The sequence below is a fragment of the Neophocaena asiaeorientalis genome, unplaced genomic scaffold (genome assembly GCF_003031525.2).
Source record: "Neophocaena asiaeorientalis asiaeorientalis breed wild unplaced genomic scaffold, Neophocaena_asiaeorientalis_V1.1 scaffold40, whole genome shotgun sequence".
NCBI lineage: Eukaryota > Metazoa > Chordata > Mammalia > Artiodactyla > Phocoenidae > Neophocaena > Neophocaena asiaeorientalis.
This window is the reverse complement of record NW_020185335.1, coordinates 3,503,791-3,531,709: the sequence shown is the minus strand read 5'-3', so window position 1 is coordinate 3,531,709 and position 27,919 is coordinate 3,503,791. Positions and strand designations below refer to the sequence as shown.

At 44.4% G+C, this 27,919-nt stretch overlaps 1 protein-coding gene across 1 annotated transcript in view; it reads left to right on the top strand.

Moving 5' to 3' along the window:
• The first annotated feature begins 15,185 nt into the window (after window positions 1-15,185).
• The window catches only part of FA2H (fatty acid 2-hydroxylase), a 50,188-nt gene continuing 37,454 nt past the window's right edge, over window positions 15,186-27,919 (top strand). Inside the window, exon 1 of the mRNA XM_024735459.1 lies at window positions 15,186-15,518. Within this exon, the coding sequence (XP_024591227.1) occupies window positions 15,249-15,518 (270 nt within the window). The 5' untranslated portion in view covers window positions 15,186-15,248. The remainder of the gene's footprint in view (window positions 15,519-27,919) is intronic.

Genomic DNA, 27,919 nt, shown 5'->3' with positions numbered 1-27,919 from the left:
ATCAAAAATTAATAAACAAAAACCCCAGGGTTTGTCCCGCAATGAATGAGGTACGTAGTCAATAACATGTGGAAGAAAAAGATATTACCTTCAGATTTTCCTAGTATAAGCAAAATGCTTAGTGTTCAGAAGAGTGCTTGAGGGAATTCCCTGGTGGTGCAGTGATTTAAGAATCTGCCTGCCAATGCAGGGGACACAGGTTCGATCCCTGGTCCGGGAAGATCCCACATGCCGCGGAGCAACTAAGCCCGTCTGCCACGACTACTAAGCCTGCGCTCTAGAGCCCACGAGCCACAGCTACTGAAGCCCGCGTGCCTAGAGCCCATGCTCCGCAACAAGAGAAGCCCGCGCATGGCAACAAAGAGTAGCCCCCACTCGACACAACTAGAGAAAGCCCGCATGCAGCAAGGAAGACCCAGTGCAGCCAAAAATAAATAAATTAAAATAAAATAAAATAATTTTTAAAGTACACAGTTTAATGCCTTACAGTATATTCATAAAGTCATGCAACCATCACCACAATCAATTTTAGAACGTTTGTATCATCCCCAAAATGGAACCCTGTACCCCATTGCCAGCACCCCCTGAGTGGGTTGAATTGTGGCCCCCAAAGGTATGAGATTCCATTTGAAATCTCAAAATGGGACGTTTTTTGGAACAAGTGTCTTTGCAGATGTAATTAAAGTAAGGATCATGAGATGAGATCATTCTGGATTAGGGTTTTTTAAACCAATGATGAGTGTCTTTATAAGAGACAGAAAAAGGAGAACATACAGAGACACAGAGAGAAGGCAGTGTGAAGATGCAGGCAGAGGCTGGAGTTACAAAGCCCAAGCCAGGGGCATCAGTGGATCACCAGCCAGCACCAGAAGCCAGGAGAGAGACACGGAAGGGATTCTCCCTCAGACCCTCCAGAGGGAACCAACCCTGCCGACACCTTGGTTTTGGACTTCTGGCCTCCTGAACTGAGAGAGAATACATTTCTGTTGTTTTAAGCTGCCAGGTGGCAATAATTATGGCAGCCCCGGGAAACGAATAGACTTCAACCTCCCCCTCTTCCCCTGGCTTCTGGTAACCACCAGTTTATTTTCTGTCTTTAGAGATTAGCCAATTATTGACATTTCATATACATGTCATATAGTCTTTTGTGATTGGCTTCTTTCATTTAACATGACGTTTTTAAGGTTTATCCATGTTGTGAGATGTATCTGAATCTCATTTCTTTTTATGGCTGAATAATATTCCATTTTATGGATACACCACATTTTGTTCATCCATTCATCAGTTGATGGACATTTGGGTTGTTTCTGCTTTTTGTTTATTATGAATGATGCTGCTGTGAACATTTATGTGGAAGTTTTTCCGTGGACATATGTTTTTGTTTCTCCTAAGTTTCATATGGAGTCATATGGTGACTCTGTGTTTAACGTTGGGAGGACTGGACTGTCAGACTGTTTTCCAAAGCAAATACACAATTTTACTTTCCCACCAGCAATTCCAACTTCTCCACCTTCTCACCAACATTTGTTATTATCTGTATTTTTTTTAAAGCAGGCATCCTTGTCTTTTTTTTTAATAAATTTATTTTATTTATTTTATTTTTGGCTGCACTGGGTCTTCGTTGTTGCACACAGGCTTTCTTTAGTTGCAGCGAGGGAAGGCTACCCTTCGTTGCGGTGCATGGGCTTCTCATGGCGGTGGCTTCTCTTGTTGCAGAGCACGGGCTCTATGTGCGTGGGCTTCAGTAGTTGTGGGACGTGGGCTCAGTAGTTGTGGCTCGCAGTCTCTAGAGCGCAAGCTCAGTAGTTGTGGCACACAGGCTTTGTTGCTCTGTGGCAGGTGAGATCTTCCCGGACCAGGGCTCGTACCCATGTGCCCTGCATTGGCAGGTGGATTCTTAACCACTGTGCCACCAGGGAAGCCCTATCTGTATTTTTTTGATTAGACCTGTATCCACACCACAAGTCCCCTTGGCCATACACAGCCTTCTATGTCGACACCACAAGCCCCCTCACGGCTTCGGCTTCCTCACCATGTGTCCCTTTGGGCACACATGGCCTTCCATGTCCATGTAAGTCCCCTGGGCTAACACAGTTTACTGTGTCCACAGCATGGAGACCACAGTCTCAGGTATCCAGAGCCTTCTACGTTGACCTCATGGGTCACCTCAGGTACTAGAATCTCTACCTCCCTGCTAGCATTTGCCTTCCAAACACAGAGCCTTCATGTCCAACACAGAAGTTGCTTCAGGTACACACAGCTAGCTGTGTTCACACAATTCTACTCAGGTACACAAGTCTTCTGTGTCTCCATCACACATCCCCTGGGTTACACACAGCCTTCTTTGCCCAAACCGAAAGTCTCCTGGTTACAGACAGTTTTCTGTGACCACACCACAGGTCTCTTCAGGTACTCAGAGCCTCCTGTATCTACACCACAATTTCAACTGGGTACAACCACCTTGTGTGTTCCCCGGCGTACAAAGAGCCACCTATGTCCGCATCACAAGTCCCCTCAGGTACGCACAGTCTTTTTTCGTCTATACCACGATTTTCCTCAGGGACACACACCACAAGTCCCCTAGGTGCTCACAGCCTTCTATCCACACAGAAAGTCTCCTCAGGGGCACACCGCCTTTTGTGCCCACATCACACGGGGGCACATGTCGACACGTCTACCTCCACACCACCACATGTCATCTTGGAAACAAACAGCTTTCTTTGTATTTCTTTTGCTGTACCACACAGCATGTGGGATCTTAGTTCCCCAACCAGGGGTCAAACCCATGCCCCCTGCAGTGGAAGCACGGAGTCTTAACCACTGGACCACCAGGGAGGTCCCTGGAACAAACCCTTTCTGCTTCCACTCCACATGTTGTCTTGAGCGCACACACCCTCATATGCACAGCATGCATCCTCTCGGGGACACACAGCTTTCTTTGTCCACATCACGAGTTTCCTCTGACACCCACACAGACTCGGGTCCGCAGCAGACATCCCTTCGAGTTCACACAGGCTTTTTTTTTTAACTACTGAGTCTCTGTGCCCTTGGGTTTACGCAGCCTTCTGTGTCCTCTATCCACACCACAAGTCCCCTCAGGGACACACCGTTTCCTGTGTCCACCCCACAAGTTGCATCACATCTACACAGCCTTCCACTCCCCCCCTCCACAGAATTCCCTCAGAGACACACAGACCTCCCTGTCCACATGCTAAGTCCTCTCAGAACACACACTGTTTTCTGTGTCCAGACCCAAGCCACATCTGGCACACACAACCATCTCTGTCCACAACACAAGAGCCCTCTGGTCCTTTCACCACCAATGTCTACACCGCTGTTCCCCTGGGTACACAAGCCTTCTGTGTCCACACTACCAGCTCTCTGGGTACACATCCATATCCACACCACACATCTCCTCGTGTCTATACAGCCTTCTGGAAACACACCACAGGTTTCCTCAGGAACACACAGCATTCTGTGTCCCTACTACTGATCCCCTTGGGCAGGTACACACGTCCATACCACAAGTCCCCTCAAGAACGCAAAGCCTTTCATGTCCACACAGTAAGCTCTCTCAAGTGTGTACATCCACATCACAGCTCCTCTCCCCACACACAGCCCTTTTCCTCCACACAGGCCTTCTCAGACACAGCCGTTTGCCTCTGTACCACAGGGCTCCTCACGAGCACCCAGCTTCCGCTCACATGCACACGTCTTGGATACACCTGTGTCCACACCATGAGTCCCCTTGGAAGCACACAGCCTTCCACGAACACACCACAAATTTCCTCCCATGCTCCCAGCTTCTTGGTCTCAGGCTTTTGCAAGGACTTCCCTAAGCAATTAATCACATAATATCTATAAAACTCAGGATGACTCAAATTCATTGTGCTAGTACGCCAGTCGCCACAGGCTGGTATTCTGATCAAGTTTGTTTTTATTTTATTTCTTTCTAGACCTACATCTAAACTGCTGGCTTCTGTGGCTTTTTCATGTCTGGAAACAATTCAACTATTGGTTAAGTTTAAACTGGCTTGTTCAAGCAGGTTTCATATGTGATATTATCATCTTAAGTGGCATTGTATAATCAAATAATTGGGCATTTCAAACTCCTCTTTTCAGTGCGCCTTGGCTTTTTTTTTTTTTTAATTAATTAATTTTTTTTTTTTTTGGCCTCGCTGCATGTGGGATCTTAGTTCCCTGATCGGGGATTGAACCCATGCTCCCTGCATTGGGAACACAGAGTCCTAACCACTGGATCGCCAGGGAAGTACCGAGTGTGCCTTGGCTTCTTATTTGCAGTTTGGAGGTTCAATGGTTAGAAGTTTCAAGGTAGCTTTAGAGGTTGGGTGGGAAAGCCAGCTGCCTCCCTCAGATGCTCTGGAAAGCCTTGAGCTCCCCAAAAGTAGGGCCTTGGGGTCACCACTCATCCAGTTGGACCCAACACTCTCCAAGCAGCACACTTCCTCCAATCAGATGGAAGTGGCAGGAAAGGAGCAGGCACCAAGCCCCCTAGAATGAGGATTATGAAGACCCTCACGGATCGGGCACTGGCTCCAGGACTTTTCAGCGTCACCCTGAGGCAGGGATAGGGAAAGTCAAAGAGGAGACTGGTTCCATCTTGCCCCTGCCCTGCTCCTTTTCTCACACTCTGATCTTCCAGCTCTGCCAAGTTCATGTTGATATCATGTTTTCCCCATCACTGTGGACCTGCCAACCCACGTTGTTAATAGAGAATAATTTTCCTCACACCCTCTTAGAGAAAGAAAAAAGAAGATGGACTATGGCAAACTGCTCTCCTAGACGGAGTTTGACTTTGGAACATCTTCAGTTAGGAAAAAAGCCAAATGTTTTCTGTAGTCAAACAATACTCTTCCCAGTTGGCAGTGAAAGCAGGAGAGAGGTGGTCATCCCACGTGGTCCTTGTTTAGAGCGAGCAACAGAGGAGCTGTGACTAGGGGTCAGCAGTCTAGCAAGAAGGGCAAGAGGGATGATGCTTCCACACCCAGACCCTGGGGTTTGAGCTGGTTCTAGCCTTGTCATTTGTGTCCAAGCTTGGACTTGGGTGACTACTGGTCTGGGAACTTCCCCACAGTTACACAGAACAAATCCTCTCTCTAATCTCCAACCAAACTGAATCCATACCCCAAAGCCAGCCTCAGAATAGACTTAGTCTTAGAATATTCTCCATCAGTGATTCTTCCCGATATCCCTTTCCCACCCCCAACCTACTTATTCTGAACCTGACTGGCTTAGGTGTGCTAAAGCAAGTGCTAACAGGATTAAGCAGGTTTCTTTATGGCAAGGTGTCTCAGAACATTTATTTATTTTATTTATTTATTTATTTTTTGCGGTACGCGGGCCTCTCACTGTTGCGGCCTCTCCCATTGCGGAGCACAGGCTCCAGACACGCAGGCTCAGCGGCCATGGCTCACGGGCCCAGCCGCTCCGCGGCATGTGGGATCTTCCGGGAGCAGGGCACGAACCCGTGTCCCCTGCATCGGCAGGCGGACTCTCAGCCACTGCGCCACCAGGGAAGCCCCTCAGAACCTTTAATATGCATTTTGGTCCTTTAGGAGGGGAACAGAATTGGCAGAGCTGCTCCCACTTATTTGACCATGAAACTTATTTCTTACAGATCTTTTTATAAGACTTGTGTGGGCAGGACATTATTATTAGATGGGTTTTCCAGAAGCAGGATCTGAAAGGGTGGTTGTTGTGCAAGAGATTTACTGAGAGAAGGGGTTCCAAAGAAACATGTAAGGCGGAGAGGGAAGCAGGATAGGGCAGGGGGTGAGCCAAGGAAAGACATGAGTGTGGATTAAGTGTAGCTTCAGCCTGATCCCAGGGGAGCTCTCGGATGTGACATGTATCACTGAGGTTGTCCTTCCACACACAGCCAGAGGCAAGAGAGCAGGGCTGTTGTACTCCCACATAGACTAGTCACTGACCACAGGCTTCCCTCCAAGGATGGTGCAGAACCTTCCAGGCATCTCCAGACAAAGCCGTGGTGGCCAGCCAAGGGCAGGAGGAGGGTGTAGGGGTGAGCAGTTAGCAGCCAACACCCTGGAGCTGGAGGACAGGTGCATGCCCCAGTGAGGGCATCTGGACGGGACACCAACAGTTCTGTCACAGTCACACTTTGGGAAAAACCATGGCGAGCCTCAGTCCTGCCTATGGTGTCTCCTGCGGCTGCACAAGAATCAGGCTAGTCTTTGGAGCACCTGCTATGACTCGCCTGGCCATTCCTGTTCTGGACTGTCATCATCTCTAAGGTGGAGATACCTTACCAGACGAAGGGGAAATTTCATCTTGCAGTTGCAAGACTATGCAGTCAGGCCGAATGGCTCTCATCTGTGTGAGAATTTTTTTAAAAAGGAAAAAGAATCCGGTGTTCACTAGCATAAGAAGCTGGCTAAAGTCACCAGGGTCAATGTTAGGACCTCCAGTAGATTCAGGGCTTCAGACTCAAAAACCAGTGCTTCACCACTGGTAAGCACAAATATGATCTACTATCTATTTTCTGTGATTTTTGTTTTGTTTTGTTTTACATTCCACATAGAATTGAGATCCTCAGACACCTCTTAAACTCCCGTAGAGCTGTATGTCAATTATATCTCAATAAAATGGAAAAAATAAACCCCCCAAACCCAATGCTTCAACAGACACTAATGCTGTCTTCTAGCAAACCAACCAACCAGCTAGCCAACCAGCTAATAAACAGAAAGCCCACCAAAAATAAATAAACAAAAAACCTAGGGTTTGTCCCGCAATGAATGAGGTACGTAGTCAATGACGTGGAAGAAAAAGATATTACCTTCAGATTTTCCTAGTATAAGCAAAATGCTTAGTGTTCAAAAGAGTGCTTGAAGGACTTCCCTGGTGGCGCAGTGATTAAGAATCCACCTGCCAATGCAGGGGATACGGGTTTGATACCTGGTCTGGGAAGATCCTGCATGCCGTGGAGCAACTAAGCCCGTGTGGCACAACTACTGAGCCTGCGCTCTAGATCCCACGAGCCACAACTACTGAAGCCTGCGTGCCTAGAGCCCGTGCTCCGCAACAAGAGAAGCCACCGCAATGAGAAGCCCACACACCACAACAAAGACCCAACGCAGCCAAAAATAAAATAATTAATTAATTTTAAAAAAAGAGCGCTTGAAATGTGTGCATGCTTGCTTGTGACGAATTTGTATTTATACTTACTGGCATAATTATAAGTAAATATTTATTGGTTTTCTACTGTGTGCTAAGTGCTGGAGATTCAAACTAACATGGGAATCATTCCCTGCCCTCGAGTACTTCCAGTCTAGTTAGGGAGTGAGGGTAATAGTACAGGACACTGTATGGCAAGGGCCATATGAGTGGGACAGACAGTAAAGGAATCAGAGGAGATTCTTTGGAGAGGTGGTCCTTGAATCTAGGGGTCAGGCCTGCCAGGCAGAGAGATAGAGGATCTTTCCGTTTGAAGGAGGGTGAGGTGAGCCTGAGGAAGTGATTAGGGCTCGCATCCCAGCTTGAATTTGGATCGCATCATTTTTGCAAGAGGGAACATCCGACAGTTTCTGAGCAGGGTAATGACATGTACTTAGTTAATTTGCACTTCTCCTGTGGTGTTGAAGATGAATCGGAAGAAGCGGAACTTGAAGGAAAAGAAACTGTTAGGCTATTGCACTAGTCTAAGCATCAGGGGAGCATCTGAATTAGAGAGTGGAGTTCAATTTCAACACATTTATTAAGCACCTACTATGTGTCTGAACCTCTGTGAGGAGCAAAACAGCAATGATGGAGGCAAAGTGGCCCCTGCCCTTGAGTTGCTCACGTCTAGTGGCAATAGAAAAATTAGCATTAAATTTGAAGTTAAACTAGGCTCCCAGCTGTATTCCTCACTAGTTCTATGGTCTCAGGTCTAATCTTCCTCATCTATCAAATGATGAAATTGAACCATATTCCTTCTCTTGGGTCACTTTTAATTCTATCCTTTCTACGATGAAAAGAAAATACAAGGTACAGAAGATGCATTTTAAAGGAGAAGCTTGCGGTATAGGTCTTGGGTGATTCTAAAATTTTGCATGTCAGGGCTAGGTGAGCTGTAGTATCGTGGACAGAAATAAGGCAATCTAGAAGGGGCTACTGACTTAAGAAAAAGCTTTTAAGACCTGAAACCATAGAATTCCTAGAAGAAAGCATAGGCAGTACACTCTTTGACATGGGTCTTAGCAATATTTTTTTGGGGATCTGTGTCCTCAGGCAAGGGAAACAAAAGCAAAATTCAGTAAATGGGACCACATCAAACTAAAAAGCCTTTGCAGAGCAAAGAAAACTATCAACAAAATGAAAAGGCTGCCTACTGAATGGGAAAAGACATCTGCAAACAATATATCTGGTAAGGATTTAAATAGCCAAAATATACAAAGAACTCATACAACTCAACATCAACTAAATAAACAATCTGATTTTAAAATAAACATTTTTCCAAAGAAGATAATACAGATGGCCAACAGGCACAGGAAAAGATGCTTAACATCACAAACCATCAGGGAGATGCAAATCAAAACCACAACGAGATACCCCCACACACACCTCTTTGAATGGCTATTATTAAAAAAGACAACAAGTGTTGATAAGGATGTGGAGAAAAGGGAACCTTTGTGCACTGTTGGTGGGAATGTAAATTGGTGCAGCCACTATGGAAAATAGTATGGGGTTCCTCAAAAAATTAAAAATAGAACAACCATGTGATCCACCAATTCCACTTCTGGGGATTTTTCCAAAGAAAACAAAAACACTAATTCAAAAAGATATATGCATCCTTATGTTCATTGCAGCATTGTTTACGTTATTTACAATAGCCAAGGTTTAGAAACAAACTAAGTGCCCATCAATAGATGAACAGATAAAGAAGATGTGGTATATATATACAGTGGAATATTACTCAATCATAAAAAGAATGAAATCTTGCCATTTGTGACAACACGGATGGACCTAGAAGGTATTATGCCAAATGAAATGTCAGACAGAGAAAGACAAACATCATATGAATTAACTTATATGTGGACTCTAAAAAACAAAACAAATGAACAAACACAAACAAAAAAACCAGAAACAGGCTTATAGATACAGAGAACAAACAGGTGGTTGCCTGAGGGAGAGAAGGAGGATGAGTGGAATAGGTGAGGGAGATTAAGAGGTACATATTTTCAGCTACAAAATAAATGAGTCACAGGGATGAAGTGTACAGCATGAGGAATATAGTCAAGAATATTGGAATAACTTTGGTGACAGATGGTAAGTAGACTTGTGATCATCCTGTAATATATAGAATTATTGAATCACTATGTTGTACGCTTGGAACTAACATATTGTTGTAGGTCAATTATACTAAAAAAAAAAAAAGACATGTACAAGAGTGTTCATAGCAACTTTATTCTTAATTGCCCCAAGCTGGAAGCAACTCAAATAGGTATCAATGATAGAAAGAATAAATTAGTGTGGCTTTTTCATATAGTGAAATACTATACAGCCACAAGAATGTACAAATGATTACTACACCTTAAAACATGGGTGAATTTCAGGAACATAATTTGAGTGAAAGAAGGTAGCTACAAAAGAGCACACCCTATATGATTCCATTAATATAAGGATCAAAAGCAGACAAAACTGATGTACAGTTTTTGAAACCAATATGGTGATTTTCTTTGGGCAAGAAAGGAAGTAGTGATGCGAAAAGGGCATGAGGGAGATTTCTGTGGAACTGCTAGTGTCCTATCTTCTGGTAAGTGTGTGTTCATTTTGTGAAAATTCATTGAACTGTACCCTTATGATTTTGTGTACTTTTCTCTATGGATGTCATACTTCAACGAAAAACGCTTTTTTAAAAAAGAAGCCGTTGACAATAGCAAAAACAAAACAAAACCCTATAAGGTATACTTATAAATTAATTTAACATATATATGCAAGTCCTGTATGCAGAAAATTTTAAACTTCATGGAACTATATTACATATGACTGGAATAAGTAGAGATATAGCTCAAGTTCGTAAATAGGTCCAAAAAAAAAAAAAAAAAAAAAAAAAAACAAATAAATAGGAAGACTCAGTATTGCAAACATATTAATCCTTTCCAACTTAATCTATAGATTCAATGCAATTCCTTTCATAATCCAAATAGGCTTTTTCATGGACATTAACAAAATGATTCTAAAGTTTATATGAAAAAGGAAAAATCCAAATACAAGCCAAGACACACTAAAGGAGAACAGGGAGTGAGCAGTAGACTTACCAGATATCAAGATTTAATATAAGGCTATTATAATAACAAAGACAATGTGGTATTGACCAAAGGAGAGACAAACCTGATCTTTATAACAGTATAGAAGTTGCCCAAAACTCATAGAACTGTATAGTTGTCTCTCCATATCTATGAGTTCCACATCTGTGGATTCAACCAACTGCAGATCGAAAATATTTGGGGAAAAAAATTCCAGAAAGTTCCAAAAAGCAAAACTTGAATTTGCTATGCATCAGCAGCTATTTACGTAGCATTTACATTGTACTAGTTATTATAAGTACTCTAGAGCTGAGTTAAAGTATACAGGAGGATGTACATAGGTTATATGCAAATACTACACCATTTTATATAAAAGACTTGAGCATCCTTGGATTTTGGTATCTGTGGGGAGAGGGTGGTGGTCCTGGACCAAATCCCCTGTGGATACCAAGGGACAACTATACATTAAAAAGGTCAAATTTTGTATCTCAGTAAAATAACAAAATGGCGTTATCTGTTTGTGTCTATTTCTGGACTCTGTTTTGTTCCATCGATCTATTTGTCGGTTCTTATGAGAGCACTACACTCTTTCAAATATGAAGTTTTAAGTCTTGAAGTTAGGAAGTGTAAGTCTGCAACTTTGTTCTTTCTCAATATTGCTTTGGATATTCTAGGTCCTTTACATTTCCATGTAAATTTTGAAGCAGTTAGTCAATTTTTTTCTTGTCTTTCTTTCTTTTTCTTTTTCTTTTTTTGGTGAGAACATTTAAGTACTACTCTCTTAGCAAATTTCAATTATATAATTGTTTATCAATTTCTTTAAAAAAACCTAGTGTGATTATGATTGGGATTGGATTGAATCTTTAGATCAATTGGAGGATTTGAGATCTTAATATTGAGCCTTCCAATCCATGAACTTGGAACTTATTATATCCATGAACTCCATTTATTTAGATGCTCTTTCATTTCTCTCAGCAGGGTTTTGTAGTTTTCAATTCGTTCACATGATTCATGCTTTTTGACATTATTATAAATGGAATTTAACATTTTTATTTTTCAATTGTTTGCTGATAGTAGTTAACACATAATTGATTTTGTATTTTGACCTTGGATCCTGTGAACTTGCTAAATTCACTTATTAGTCCTGGTTGCTTTGCAAATTAGTTGATGTTTTCTATGTAAACAATCATGTTATCTGCAAATAGAGAGATTTTTAAGCCTTCATCTCTGCTCTTTATACCTTTCATTTCTTTTTTTAAAAAATACAGTGGTGCAGTGGTTAAGAATCCGCCTGCCAATGCAGGGGACACAGGTTTGATCCCTGGTCCAGGAAGATCCCACATGCTGTGGAGCAACTAAGCCCGTGCACCACAACTACTGAGCCCGCACTCTAGAGCCCGTGAGCCACAACTGCTGAGCCCAAGTGCCACAACTCCTGAAGCCCGCGCGTCTAGAGCCCGTGCTCCACAAGGAAGAGTAGCCCTCACTCGCCACAACTAGAGAAAGCCCATGCACAGCAACAAAGACCCAACGCAGCCATAAATTAATTAATTAATTAATTTTAAAAAATACATTCTGAGTATTCTGAGTTTTATTATTTGAAATAGAACATTTTTATTGAAGTATAGTTGAAGTACCCATATGTACAAGAATGCTTATAATAGAAAAAAACCCCTCAAATTCGTATCTGCAAGTAAAGGAAAATGGGTAAATAAATTTGTATTGTGGAATATGACACTGCAGTGAAAATGATGACCTACAGTGACCCTCAAGAACATGGATGAACCCTAAAGCAATATTGAGTAAAACATGAAAGGCTACATAAATCAAAATACAGTGTCATGTGATTTTCATAAAATTCAGAAACAAGGTAATCTAAACAATATATTGTATAAGCATACATATAGATGTGATAAAAATATAAAAAAAATTTTCATGGACATTAACAAAAGTCAGGACAGTGATTACCTCTTGGGAGGAGGCAGAGAGATGGAAGTTTTGGAGTGTAGGAGTAGGTGCAATTTTTGTAATGTCCTAGCTCTTGGGTTGGGAGGGAAATTCAGTGAATTAATTATACTATTTTTGCTTTAGAACGTATACATACTCTTTTGTTTGCATTTAAAACACTTTAAAAGTTAAAGAACTTAAAATAGCAGTTATTAGCATACCATACACACTGTTCTTCTTGTTTTCCACTTACAATATCATAGAGATTGTTCCCTATCGGTACGCATAGATCTACCTCATTCTTTCTAACGGTTACATAGTATTCCACTGAATACACCATCATTTATTTAATCAGTCCTCCTTAGTGATGAATATTTGGGTTGTTTCTAGTCTATAAGCAATGTCACAATTAACTAATTATTTTTTGGCCACACCGCGCGGCATGTGGGGTCTTAGTTCCCTAACCAGAGATCGAAACTGCACCCCCTGCAGAAGGGCAGAGTCTTAACCACTGGACTGCCAGGGGTGTCCCCGCAATTAATATTATTATGCATACATCTGATGGGGTTCAGGGCAGGCCACTCCAAAATATGCCATTTTGGCTTATTGATTATTTTGAATTAAATTTACTTAAGAAACAGCTGGTACAAGAAGGACACTCTGACCCTGCTTTGTCCCCCCTAAAAGCAGGAAATAAGTCTTCCACGTGAAAGGTACCTCCCATGTACCGGAAGGGTAGAGGGCATTCTTATCACTAGAGATAGGGAGTTCAGAGCTGAGATGTCTGTATAAAAAAAAATCTTGTTACTTCTTTACTAATATACTACTCCAAGCCCAAACTCCTTTGTCTTGTCAATTCTTTACAAATTTATTGTTTCTTTGTCCAAAAGGTATAAAAGCTGCCTGCCCTGGTCACTTCTTTGGGTCTCATACCTTTGGGGTCCCCTTACATATGAAATTAAGTTTGTTGTTCTCCTATTAATCTTTTATTTCAGGGAGTGTCTCAGCCAGGAACCTAGAAGGGTAGAAGGAAAATTATTTTTCCTCCCTACACATCTTTATACAGTAATCTGAAAGGTCAAATTTCTAGAAGTGGAATTACTACGGTAAGAAATGTTACAATTCTGAATAGATGACTAAATTACTTGTTTAACTTCAGACAATACGAGTTTAAGGCTATGGTGAAAAATCCAAATGCGGGTGGCCTACAGATATTGTCATCAGGAAGTACCTGAGGACACCCAGGAGTGTTTGAATGCTTTTGCACATGCAAGGTATTTAGAACAGAGTAGGTGTGGAAGTGGAGTGAGAGTGACTGTGTATTCACTGCTTGAGAAAAGCAAAATTAGTGACCTAAGGCCTCCCTCCAGGCCTGTTGGACAGCATTTCCACAGCCGACCCATATACTCAGCCAAACTCTTGCCTACTCCCTGAGGGTGAGCCAGGAAATTCTTGGGAAGGAGAGAAGGAAGGAACAACTCTCCTGGCCTTGGACATGTCTGTAGTTGGGGTGGCCCCTAGGGCATCTGAGCTAGGCTTTCCCCCACAGCGCTGGCCCAGCATAGAGGCCCAACCCCAGAAGAGCATAAACAGGGGTGACCCTGAAAATACCTTTTGCTGAGAGAGACCAAGGCCAGTTGAATGGAGCGACCTCAGTACCAGGATCCTTTTATTACAAATCATGAGTTCAGGTGAGATCCCCAATTGCTGGGCAATTAAAGTTGTGTGCAGTTCTCCCCTGTTATAAACAAAACTGGATTGAGCGCACTTGCTCTTCCCTTCCATCCGGCATGACTACCAGGCTTCACTTCTTTAGGTCCCTATTTCCCCTCCTATAATGGCAATAGGATTCTCTGTTCGTCCCTCAGGATCCTCCCCAGAAGATGAGACTAGAGTGAGGTAACTGAGGCAGCCATTCTGCAGGCAAAAGTTAAGGGTGTGCCAAAAAAACTCAGTAATCAAGATGAAGAATACTTTAGGGAATTCCCTGGCAGTCCAGTGGTTAGGACTCCGAGCTTCCACTGCAGGGGGCAGGGGTTTGATTCCTCCTCCCGGAACTAAGATTCTGTATGCCGCATGGCACAGCCGAAAACAAAAACAATAAGTGTATTTTAATGCAGCATTTAAAAAATTCAAAACTAATGCAAACAAAAAAATCCATGATGAACAAAATACCAGAACTTACAGTGTTAAAGACGAGATCCAACCCTTCACTTTCACCAACCTGCCTCACTCCTCTCACTAGTCCTGGTTCCACTAAAACTTTATATACAAAATCAGGTGGCCGGCGCCACTGGCTGTGGTTTGCCAATATTCCTATTTTTAAAAATTCTTTGTTATATATATATTTTTTATTGTGGTAAAATATACATAATATAAAATGTACCATTTTAAACTTTACAGTTCAGTGACATTAAGCACATTCGCATTGTTCTGTACACGACATGATTTTTTTTAAAATATTACATTAAAATATTGTATATCGTGATTACTGAGTTTGGGGGCGCCAGAGGCCAGTGTCTCCCTTGCCTTACTCTAGTTCTCACGCTGCCTCCCCCACTCTTCACCCACTCCTGCAGCCTGAGGAAGGAAAACTGCAAGTTTCTCCCATAAGGCAGCAGCAGAAGAGTTATTCCGGTGGCGAACAGGCTATTGAGGACGTCTGTCCACACAGCCGCCGGCAACAAGAAGACTTGCTCCACCTGCATCCTCCCGCCACCTTTGCTCTCTTGCAATGAGACACACTTGGCTGGCGCTCCCTCCACCTGCCCAGAACCACCTGACGGAGGGCGGGCATCCCGTGGACCGGCCCGCTCGGGTCGGCTGGGCGTCCTGCCGGCCAATGGGGAAGGAGCCCCTCCGGACACAGGCAGCGTCCTTAGGAGCAGCCAATGGGAGCGCGGCATGCAAATGAGCAGGTGCGGCGACGGCTGACCAGTCAAGGCGGCAGCGGCTCAGGGGATGTTAAGAAGCGCGCTGGGCGGTCGCGGAGCAGACGCGCAGGCTTCGAGCTGCGAGCTCCCGTCTCCCGCCATGGCCCCCGCTCCGCCCCCCGCCGCCTCCTTCTCCCTCGCCGAGGTCCAGCGGCGCCTGGCGGACGGCGCCTGCTGGGTCCGCTGCGGGGTCCGCCTCTACGACCTCACCGGCTTCGTGCGGCACCACCCAGGGGGCGAGCAGCTGCTGCGGGCACGGGCTGGTCAGGATGTTAGCGCCGACCTGGACGGGCCACCACACCGGCACTCGGACAACGCGCGCCGCTGGCTCGAGCAGTACTACGTGGGAGACCTGCAAGGAGACCCTCAGGTACAGCCGGGCCCGGGTGTCACACACCCTCTATTCCCCCCACCTTCCCCGCCCCAACTCGCCACTCCCCAGCAGGCCGCGTTCACCTGCCCTCTAGGAGGACCCAAGGTGACAGCCTCCGCCCTCACCTCTCTTCTCTCCAGGTAACAGGTGCCTGCCTACCACCCCCTCCCCCCAACCAGGAGTTTGCCCTTCCTCTCCAGCATTTCCCCTGTCCCTCCTCTATCTGCTACTTCTCCCACCTCATAAGGTGCCAGTCACCCTTCTCAGCTAGTTTGGATTTCCTGGTGCCACCCTAGTCTTGCACAGCGGCTTCTCTGGTTGCGTGGAGAGGTTGGCGCAGTGTCTTGGGTGGCCTATGTCCTCCCACCCCTCAGACCTCCCTTTATTCCTTGTCTTGCGTGCTGGCTTGGGTGTCCAGCAGAGTGACGTGACAGGGGTAAGCCAGTTTTGCTGGGGAGAAGGGAGTAGCACTCTGGGCTGCCTGCTGCTGTGCACCACAGGCTCGTGATTGTATTTAAACCTCTGACTGATCCTGGGGTGGCTTTTGTTATCCCCATTTTAGGATGTGGAAACTGAGGATCCAGGAGGCACTGTGATTTGAGGTCAGTTTGGAATTTGAGGTAATTTGAGCTAGTTAGTGGGAAAGTCAAGTGTGTCTGATTCCAAAATCAATGCTCTCTCCATCCCAAGGATCCTTGGGCCTGGGAGATGATCCTATCCGTTGGGTTCCAGGTAGGCTTGTGCCAGAGGAAAACCGACTCTTCAAGACTTCCCCAGGCCCAGCTGTAGGACTGGTGACAGCGAGGCCATCATGCTTGGACATAAACCAACAGTTGTTCCCTGCTTCTAGCTCTTGCATTCAAGATGGCCCCAGCAAGTGCTTTTAGATCTTTGGATGAAAGGACTTGTCTCTCACTGTTCCAGGTGGCTTTTCACTAGGCCATCTTGCCTAATTCTTTAATCATTTATTCACTCACTCACTTGGTCCCTTAGTGATTGGCAGTACTGAGCTAGGCACTGAGGAGGTATCAATGGACAAAAGCAATACGGTCTTCATGGACCTAACAGGCTAATGAGGTAACATACTAATCGTACAGTAATTCTTCAATTACCTGGTGCTATCAGAGTATGAATCAGGGAGAGCTTTCTAAAGAAAGTGATATTTACCCTGGGAGCTAATCAATGGATAGGGCTTAAGCCAGGTGAAGTGTGGTGAGAAGAACCTTCCAGACAGAGGGAAAAGAATGTGTGAAGGCTCTGAAGGGTAAGGGCTTGGCAGAGTCAAGGGACAGAAATAAAACCAATGTGACCAGAGGCTGTTGGGCAAGGAGAGGGAGTGGAAGGAGGCCGGAGATCAGCCAGGGCCGCTGTGGTCAGGTTTTGGGACTTGATTCTAAGAACAATGGGAAGCCAGGTAATGGATTCAAGCAGGAGTGTGCCGTGGTCAGATTTGCATCTTTGGAAGAGCATCCTGGCTGCGATGCCAAGAAGGGATGGAAGGAGCCCATGTGGGTGTGAGGAGACCAGGCGGGAGGCTACCCCATAGCCCAAGTGAGAGGTAACGGTGACGATGACCAAGGGAAGGGGATGTTAGGTGTCAGGTCATGCTAAAGGGGCAGAAGGTTTAGCCATAGATATAACTGAAGCTGAGTGCAGGAAATGAGAGGTGGGAGCCAGAATACTAGAGACTTCCAGGCCTGTGATGGCTCATGGAAGCCATCCTACATCCTACATTGTAACTGTGTCCTATAAACAGGAGCCTTAGGGTGTGGCCTCTCCTCTCAGCACCATCTAGAGCACCTCTCCTGGCTAGCTGCCCTAGATGGCTTTACCTCCTAGCTCTGCTAGCTACCCAGCACTATGGTTTGATTTGGCTTTGTTTTGCTTTGCTTTACCTGACCTTCAGAGAATACTGAGTCTAAATTTGTTTCTTACCCCTGCACTCACCTGTTACCCCAAGAGTCCCAGTGTGGCCATGTTTCAGGCATCCTTATATCTGGGCCCCCACCTGAGGATGTGGGAAGAAAACTAAAAATTAACACCACATTTACAAACCCATGGCCCAAACTTGACCAACGGCCGTAGTCACCCAATACTCCAGTTGCTCGTCAGCTTCTGTCTGCTATTCTGGAAACTAGTGTAGGGTTGTCTTTATATTGGGGAAGAGAGGTATTCAGAGGAGAAATCTGGAGAAGATATCTTTTCAGAGAGAAACCATCTTCATAAGGGCTGAATGGAGAGAAGACATATCTGTTCTTCTCTCTGGTTAAGCCCTTCTGGCAACCCCCATGCTGCCTTCTCCACCTCTCCCATCTCCTCCTGCTGGACCAGGGATGCTGACACCTGTTGAGGCTAGAACCCGGCTCCTGTAGTGTGAAGACCAGAAGGGGCGTTGATGGGGAAGGGGAGCGTCATGAACCAGCTCTGTTGTTTGGAGCTCATTTCTGAATGGTGCCCCTCCTTGAAGTCCTTCTTCCCAAGTGTAGTCCTCAGCAGGGAGCCTGCTGGAGCTCTGCCATGAAATTCCAGGGACAAGGCTCAGCCCCACTGGTTTCCCCTTTCCCCCACTTTGCCACACCCCCTCTGTATACACACTTACCCACACATTCACACTCACAGGGAAGCACACACATGAAACAAGTCAAACTTGTTTGAGCCAACATACCGTGGGGATGAGACAAGATCTTTTGTAGCCCTGGACTTGAGGAAGTGAATCAGTGATGGCTGAGCAGGGAAGCCAGGCCCTCTTCTCGATTGGGCGCTCAGGGCTCCTCACTCCAAGCTTAGATAAGAGTGGCTCATGTTGTTAGTGGGGCATGAAATCCATTGACTGAGCTGCAACCAGCAATTTTGTGTGTGTGTGTGGTACGCGGGCCTCTCACTGCTGTGGCCTCTCCCGTTGTGGAGCACAGGCTCCGGACGCGCAGGCTCAGCGGCCATGGCTCACGGGCCCAGCCGCCCCGCGGCATGTGGGATCTTCCCGGACTGGGGCACGAACCCGTGTCCCCTGCATCGGCAGGCGGACTCTCAACCACTGCGCCACCAGGGAAGCCCAACCAGCAATTTTTTTAAAGAAATAGGAAAGAAAAGAACTTCGGGTCCAAACCTCCCAAGGCCATAGATACTGCTTCCCAGACTTGTCATCCACGAATCACTGTTCCAGTTTTTTTCCAAATTGGCATATGACTTGAACTATTTAATATTTATTTTTAAGTAGACTCGCTTTTTTTTTTTACCGTTTACTCACCCTAGGCAATATTCCCAGTGAAATCAGGGTTTACCTGCACTTTAAAAATAGAGCTATTAAAATAAACGCTCATCCTCCTATCCCCTAAAATCCTGAGCACCCTCAGTGGAGTAAGTCTCACACTTTTGAAGACACAAGGAGCAGAGCTTCTTAACCCTGGAGTTCTATGGACCACTTTCTGGGATTGATGGAAGAGATGAAATTGTGTGTAAAACATGTGTGGTTGTGCATTTTTCTGGTGACAGAGCTGCAGCTTTCATCACAGTCCAACCAGAATCCTTCCCTCACGCCAGACCTGCCACCAAGAGGAATATAACTGAAAAGGCAGATCATACTCCCCCCATCTTACACACCCAGACCTTGAGGGGGCCTCCTGTGGGCAGACATCTGACCATGCCCCTGGAGAAAAGCCCTCTGTTTGGGGAGACCCTAGAGGAAGGCAAGCCCTGACTCCCCAGCCCCTGCTGTTGGGTTAACCCTAATGTCTGAATGTGTGTCGCATCCTAATCCCACAAGGTGTGTCTGTCTCTGAGTGGCTGAGAAGTCCCCAGATTCTGCCACATGTGGTTCTGCCAGGCTTTGGGGGTCCAGCCATTCAGAACTTTGGAGCTTGAGTATCTAAATGGGGATGGACAATAGGGAGGAGATCTAAGTGCAGGAAGACTCAGGGTCCTCACCCCACCCGGGGCTCCGGAACAGCTTGAGCACAGCCCAGCTTGGAATGCCGGTCTGAGCTGAGAATTCAGATAAAAGCTGATGATTGGGAAACTTGCTAAACTCCCCCTGCCTGCAGAGCGGAGTGGATGTGAGAAATCTGCTAACTGAAGGGGGTCGAGGTCTGCTTAGCCCACAAGGCTTCCTAAGTGGGCCTGCCTGGCCAGTCAGCAGCCACCGTCCTTTGCTACCTGCCAGGGACTTGTGAGCCCTGGCCTGCTGTGGTGCCAGGTGAGCCTTACCTGGAGGATGAAGCTAGTGCAAGCTGGGAGAGGGCCAGGGACACAAGTCACTGTGGTTCCATGTGACACAGGGTAAACACAGGCTCCAAGAGTGTCCCCTGGTGTCACCTCAGAATTCAGTGATAGAAGGGGCTTCGAGACCCAAATTAGGGCGAAGGTTGGAAATTAGGACTCTATGGGGGAAATAAAAAGAAATAGGCAGGAATCTCAGAAACACCCGAGGGTAATCATTTCTGGAAACATTCCCAGCAAAGAACCCAAATTGATGCCTGAGCAGCATCCATCATCTTCCCTTTCCTTATTTATTTATCTTAAGACACACAACTCACTGTTGGTCCATATGTCGTCTTCATTCATTTAGACAGACAGGAAATAAGCGCCCTGTTCTCTCTGAAACCCACCACGGCACTGAAAGTACCCTTGCCAGGGCCATCGGGACCTTCACCTGGCTAACCCTGGTGGTCAGTTCTCACCTGGCCCGGCAGCAACTCTCGACATGGCGATCGCTCCCCGCTGCTTGACACGCTGTCCTCAGCTGGTTTCTGGATACCTCACCCCTTTGGTTTTCTATTGCTGCTGTAACAAATTACCACAAACTCAGTGACTTAAAGCGACACACATCTATTCTCTTGTGTTTCTGGAGCGTCCGAAGTCAGAAATGAATTGGCAGGGCAGCCTCCTTCTGGAGGCTCTAGGGGAGGACGTTTCCTCACTTTTTCCAGCTTTTAGAGGCTGCCTGTGTTCCCTGGCTCCTGGCCCCCAGCCAGCAGTCACATTGCTCTGACCTCTGCTCTCCTGTCCTTTCTCGTTCTGGGACTCTGATTCTCCTGCCTCCATCTTTCCCTTATAAGGAACCCTGTGATTACACTGTGCTCCCATTCCCCCCCCCGCCCCCACCCCCACACCAGATATCCAGGATCATCTCCTCATCACAAAATCTTTAATCACACCTGCAAAGTCCTCTGTGCCATGTAAAGTAACATAGTCACGGGTTCCAGGTATTGGGACGTAGATTTTGAAGGGGGTTGCGTTATCCCGCCTACTTCACCCCTTACACCCCTGGTCGTTACGGCTCAGTCTCCACTGCTAGTTTCTCTTGCTCTTCATTTCCCAGAAGAGTCACACAGTGTGTGCTCTGCTGTACAGCTTCTTTCACCCAATACTACGTCTGGGAGATGATCTGTGTTTTTTAGCTGTCTCCATTCCTTGCTGTGTCCTAGAGAATCCAGAGGCTGTAGAGGGGGAAATGGGGGATAACTGGAAAGAGCCAGTGGCTGGGACAGATCCCATGCCAATCCTCATGGGTCTCCTTAGTCCTCCTTCCAGGACGCCTACCCACTACTACCCTACCTTGGCCAGAGCTGCGTTATACTCATTATTGCAGCAGTCTCCTGGGCAGGTCTCTCCCTGCCAACACTTCCTTCGGCCCATTGCGTTGTGAAGCTTTCCAAAGAGCATGTGATTTTGTTACAGCGGGATTCCTAAATCTTCAGTGGCTCCCGATTGCCACATCCTTTAAGTCCATCTCAAACTCTATTTCTTCCACAGAGATTCTCCTTATCTCCCCATCTAGAACTGGGTTTTTCCTTCTCCCAAACTCTCATAGCACTTGGCCTCTCCCTACCTTACAGCATTCAAAATGTTCTTCCTTATTCACTGTGTTTTCACTATGTGTCTTATCTTCTCTACTAAACTGTAAACTCTCCGAAGACTGGAATTGCCTGATTCATCTGGGTTTCCCTAGGAGACAGTAGCACACTGGTGCCTGCCAACAGGAAGTAACAAATGTCTGAATAAATGAATGAATGAACTGCTTGGAAAACTGATATGTGTACCAGATTGAAAAGGAAAGTGGTGATATTAGCACACACAAGATACTTCAAGTAGTAAGATGTTAAAAAAAAAAAAAAAAAACAGAAACAAACCTCTTTCCAGTTTCTTTTTTGTTAGCTAAAAGGGTTGGGAGTTGATGGAAAGGATGGAGGACTGTCAAGTGAGTCACTCATTTCTACCTTTGCCCTCAGTGTTTTGCCGCCAGAAAGAATTGGCAAAACGTCTTCCATACCAGGCTACTGAAGTTCATCCCTGCAAGGTTAGAAGTGAAATTAACCATAGAAAATGCCAATTGAGAGCCCTCGTTGCCCTCAGGGCTGTGACCCGTCCCCATGTGTCTATAAGTGTCTGGATGATGTGCATAGGCGGGACCCAGGTTCCTGGGTTTCCAGTTCTGTTTACTGTTTCCTGTGTCTTTTCATGCAAAATTCTCTAAAACGTGTCATCTCCGAATGGTGATTCTCAATCTTCTCTAATTGCTGCTCATCTAAGATGGGCAGAAGATTCTAACGACCGTTTCCCCACCTGCTCTTGCCCTCTGATGGAAAACAAACTCAGTCATAGTAACAAGACTGGGGAACAACAAAATGGATGCTAGCAACAGCTGTAAAGTTATCACTGAGAAATAGAAACCTCATCCTCAGGATTTGTTGTTATGAAGCATAGCCCTAAGACATAATTATTCAAACGCTTTGTTTTCTGACTTCGATAGTATTTATATTGCAAGGTGTTAAAATAGCAGTACCAGATAAGCAAATTTGAGGGGATGTGTTGAACTACCATGCATACAGAATGTCTTAAGGTCCTGTGAGAGGAAAGCTAGTAGCCAAAAATTCCTTTGATGGAAATACATGTGACTACACACTTAGAGTGAACCATGTAATCTACAACAAACGTGGTTGATAATTACCTAAGTGAATTAGTCATAGTTTCTCCTTTAAAACAAATAGAAAAAAAAAAAAAAAAACAAATAGAATTTAAAGGGAGTAGAGTTCTAGTTCTGTACATTCTTCTGTGCCCAGCAGAACATTTTTAACATTGCTTAGCATTGCGTGATGCTTGCCTTTCCCACTGGAAAATGGAATTGGAGATTTTAGGGATCTCTAGCAATGGCTAGCTTTGTTTTATAAATCCCAAATGTTAATAGTCCATAATAACCCACTTAGTTGCTAATAAATAGCGCCTAGTCTTATGTAATGATGAATGTCTATGAAACAAGCATCACTTACCCACAAAGATCAAAGAAAGACCTCACATTTTTATTTTTTTCCATTTGTTATCACAGGATCTCACATTTTTAAATCAAGTTAAGGCCCACACTTTGAGACTGGCTGCCATGGAGGAATAAGGAGAAGTTACATTTAGCTGAATAAATACAGCTTCCATGATCCCAAGTTAGGCACCAGGACAGACCAACCCGATTTAGTTGTTGCTTCCCCATGTCCTGGGCAAGACCCTTTGGAGTGCCAGGTGTAAAAGATTATGCAGGCTAGAGACAGGGTGCCATAAGAAAATTCCGTTGTTCTTGAACCTGAGTAGGAAAGTCCTTGACTCCTAGGATTAAAGGTCACTTAAAGTGAATCTACTTTAAATGAAGACCAAAACTTCATAGAAAATGGGCCAAGTGGTTGAGAGAAGGAAACTGATACTCTTTAAAAATGAAACTGAAAAGTTTTTTTTGTTGTTTGCTTTAGTTTATTTTAATCTGACGGCAGGGGAATTCCCTGGCAGTCCAGTGGTTAGGATTCTGTGCTTGCACTGCAGGGGACACGGGATTGATCCCTGCTCTGGGAAGATCCCACGTGCAGCGGAGCAACTAAGCCCGTGTGCCACAACTACTGAGCCCGTGAGCCACAACTACTGCAGCCCACGTGCCTAGAGCCCATGCTCTGCAACAAGAGAAGCCACCGCAATGCGAAGCCTGCACACCACAACAAGAGAAAGTCCGCGTGCAGCAATGAAGACCCAATGCAGCCAAAATTTTAAAACTTTAAAAAAAAAGATCATTTTAGTAAGAGTATTTAAGGGCTAAGGATCTCTTTTGATCCTTTAATAAACAAGTCCTCCTCTTTTGAAGGGCCTCACCCTTTGTTGATTGCCTGTATTTTAGTGTTAAACAGCCTGACTTTGCCAGATCCTTATTTGGCAGTGGAACTGTAACTAAAACAGTTTTCTCTCACTTTCATTGACTTCATGAAATTTTTCAAAGTTTTTGCATTGATTTTGAATTTCCACTTTGCAGTCAGTTTGCATTTTGTTATATTGTATACTGTCAGATGGTAGTAACCCCAGCCATCACTTTGTCCCTCCTTTTCTCTATTGTGATAATTACCCATGAACATAGTTCATACAAAAATTTAAATCATTAAAAGTAATGTGCAGGGCTTCCCTGGTGGCGCAGTGGTTGAGAGTCCGCCTGCCGATACAGGGGACACGGGTTCGTGCCCCGGTCCGGGAAGATCCCACATGCCGCGGAGCGGCTGGGCCCGTGAGCCATGGCCGCTGAGCCTGCGTGTCCGGAGCCTGTGCTCCGCAACGGGAGAGGCCACAACAGTGAGAGGCCCGCGTACCGCAAAAAAAAAAAAAAAAAGTAATGTGCAAAAAAAAATATTGAGTGCACCTCCCAACCTAGTCCCTGTGTAAACACTACCAACAATTTCTTATGCGGCCTCAGAGAAACACATATATTATTCTATTTCCCACATAAAGGAGTTGTATGGTACAGGCTGCTTGGCAACTTGCGGCTTTTTTCACCTAATGACATGTTTTGTACTTCCTTACACATCAGCAATAAAAGTTTTCTTCATTCTTTCTTCCAGTCCAAGAGCATGGGATATCTTTCCATTTTTTTGAGTCCTCTTTGATTTCCTTAATTTAATTAATTTATTTATGTTTCAATTGGGTCTTCACTGCTGCGCTCAGGCTTTCTCTAGTTGCGTCGAGTGGGGGCTACTCTTAGTTGAGGTGCACAGGCTTCTCATTGCAGTGGCTTGTCTCGTGGTGGAGCATGGGCTCTAGGTACACGGGGTCAGTAGTTGTGGCTCGCTGCCTCTAGAGTGCAGGCTCAGTAATTGTGGAGCGCGGGCTTAGTTGCTCCGTGGCATGTGGGATCTTCCTGAACCAGAATTGAACCCATATCCCCAGCACTGGCAAGCAGATTCTTAACCACTGTACCACCAGGGAAGTCCCTTGATTTCCTTTATTAATGTTTTAGTTCTCAGCATATAAGTCTTTCACCTCCTTGGTCAGGTTTATTCCTAGGTATATTTTGGGGGTGGGGTGATTTTAAAAGTTATTGTTTTTTTTACATTCCCTTTCTGATATTTCATTGTTAATGTAGAAAAATGCAACTGATTTCTGAATATTAATCTTGTTTCCTGCTACTTTGCTGAATTCATTTGTTAAATCTAGTAGTTTTCGTGTGGCGTGCTTAGGGTTTTCTATATATAGTATCATGTCATCTGCATATAATGACAGTTTTACCTCTTCTTTTCCAATTTGGATACCTTTTATTTCTTTTTCTTCTCTGATTGCTGTGGTTGGGACTTTCAATACTATGTTAAATAGAAGTGGTGAGAGTGGGCATCCTTGTCTTGTTCCAGATTTTAGTGGGAAGGTTTTCAGCTTTTCACTGTTGAGTATTATATTGGCTGTGGGTTTGTCATAAATGGCTTTTATTATGTTGAGCTATGTTCCCTCTATACTCAATTTGGTGAGAGTTTTTATCATGAATGGATGTTGAATTTTGTCAAATGCTTTCTCTGCATCTATTGAGATGGTCATGTGGTTTTTGACTTTTCTTTTGTTTATGTGGTGTATTACATTGATTGATATGCATATGTTGAACCATCCTTGTGAACTTGGGATGAATCCCACTTGGTCGTGGTGTATGATCTTTTTTATGCGTTGTTGGATTCGGTTTGCTATTATTTTGTCGAGAATTTTTGCATCTATATTCATCAAAGATATTGGTCTGTAATTTCCTTTTTTGGTGATATCTTTTCTGGTTTTGGTATCAGTGTGATGGTGGCTTAAGAGACTGTCTTTGGGAGTGTTCCCTCGTCTTCAATCTTTTGGAAGAGTTTGAGAAGAATCAGTATAAGTTCTTCTTTGTTTGTTTGGTAGAATTCTCCTGTGAAGCTATCTGGTCCTGGACTTTTTTTGTAGGGAGTTTTTTTTATTACAGATTCTATTTCACATCTAGTGATCGGTCTCTTCAAATTATCTATTTCCTCTTGATTCAGTTTTGGTGGGCTGTATGTTTCTAGAAGGTTGTCCATTTCTTCTAGGTTGTCAACATTCTTTCTGATAGCTATCCCTATTGATGTTTTTCCCTATTATATCAATGCTACAAGAAGCATCCTTACATAATCATTTTGTAGACATATGCAAATAAATTTGTAATATAGAGTCCTAGATGTGAAATTTCTAGATCAAAATGATATCCATTTTGTATTTTGATGGATATTGCCAAACTGCCCTCTAAAAAGGTTGTACCAATTAAAACTCCCTCCAAAAGCATACAAGAATGCCTGTTCCTTCACATCCTCACCAATGCTGTGTACTACCAGTATTTTTAATCTTTGCCAATGGGAGAAAAAATTTGCTCCCTGTTCAAATTATACATTTCTAAATTATTTGCACCTTTTTGGTAAACTGCATGTTCAGGTCCTTTGTCCATCTGTACTGGATAGTTGATCTTTTTCTTATTGATTTATATCATTCTTTATATATAAAGAATATTAGCCTATTTTCCATCATACATAATACTACTTGTCTTCCAGCTTTCATTTGTCTTTTGGCTTGTTTAATTTTTTTCTTTTCTCCATTTAAACCTTTCAGTTTTCCATGTAGTAAAAGCTGTCATCTTATCATTCTTAGAAAGACCACCTCTACTTTATGATTTTATATATAAAAGCATGCAAAAAATATTTTGTATCCTTCTCACAGTTTTTATCCTTAATGATTCTGTTGTTGTTTGTTTGTTTTTGCTTAAATGTTTTATCTACCTGGATTTTTTTTTTTTTTTTTTGGTGTAAAGAACAAAATAGAGATTATTTTAGGTTTATATTTTTCCAAGTGACCAACTGGTTATCCCAGTAGATTTATGGAATAAGCTATCTTTTCTCACTGATTTAAAACAAAAACCTTTATCACACATCAAACATTCACAGTTATATTTTGGTCTATTCTTGGACTCTATGCTATACTAATGAAATCACTCATTTTCTTATTAGGTTTTAGCCATTCAGATTTTTTTTCCCCTTTCCTCCTTCTGTTAGATTCCATCCTGCTCCCACCTGCTCCACTAGAGAAAGCAAAGGGCGGGATAAGAGCTGAGTATCAATTCTGGACCATGTTGCCAGCCTTGGGGAAATACAGTCAAGTCTGACTTTCAGGGGCTGTGGCTGCCCAGCACGCCCTGACCCCGATGTCGTGTGGCTGGAGCAGGGAGGAAGTGGCTCAGGGAAGCTCAGACAGGCTGCTGCCGCAGTCCGAAAGCCCATGGGAAGGGGGGGTGCACAGTGGGTGTGCAGTGGTTGTGGAATGGTAGTGATTTCAGCAGGGAATGCAAGGATGAGGAGTGGTGTGGAGGGAATGTCTGGAGGCAGCCTTGCCGCTGGAACTCAGCATGGGGGCGGGTCCTGTGTACCTTTCCTGCTTTGTGTCCACAGCTTGTAGTTGGAGGAGGGGCCTACAGGTCAAGTTCTATGTGTGTATGAACAGGGGAGGCTAGGAGAGCCGGGAGGAGCCCTATCAGGGAAACTGGCACCTCTCTTGTAAAGCGCTGTAAATCTAAAACTTCTTGTCCCTCTGGTCAAGGGAACTGAATACTTATCCCTCTCTACCTTCCTTTCATCAAAATCAAATGAGGCCTTACTAAAAATAGATTCCTGGGACTTTCTGGGGCGGTGGAAATGTCCTACATCTTGATGTGGGCATTGGCTGCAAGGAGGCATATAATTGTCAAAACATATCAAACAATACACTTAAGATTGGTAATTTTTCACTATATGAAGTTTATACCTAATTTTTTTAAAGGAGGCAAATAAATTTAACACATATTTAGTGATTGCTTCTAAAGATATGACCTCATGATTGCAAGCGTTAGATGTTGGTATACACCAGCCTTTAAAAATCGCTTTTTTTTTTTTTTCCAATCATTTTACCGTCGAGTAGTATTGTCTGAAGGTCTATCAACTAGAGGTTAGAAATCTTAGCTCAATTAAAAGCATGAAAACTCTGACAGGTTAAAAGGGTTGCCTCTGGTCATTCAGATCTTAATGTCAATCACGTAAATTAGGCTTTTTTCCTGCTAGAACTGGGCAGAATTGGAGCACACTGAGGGAATGCTGGTTTGG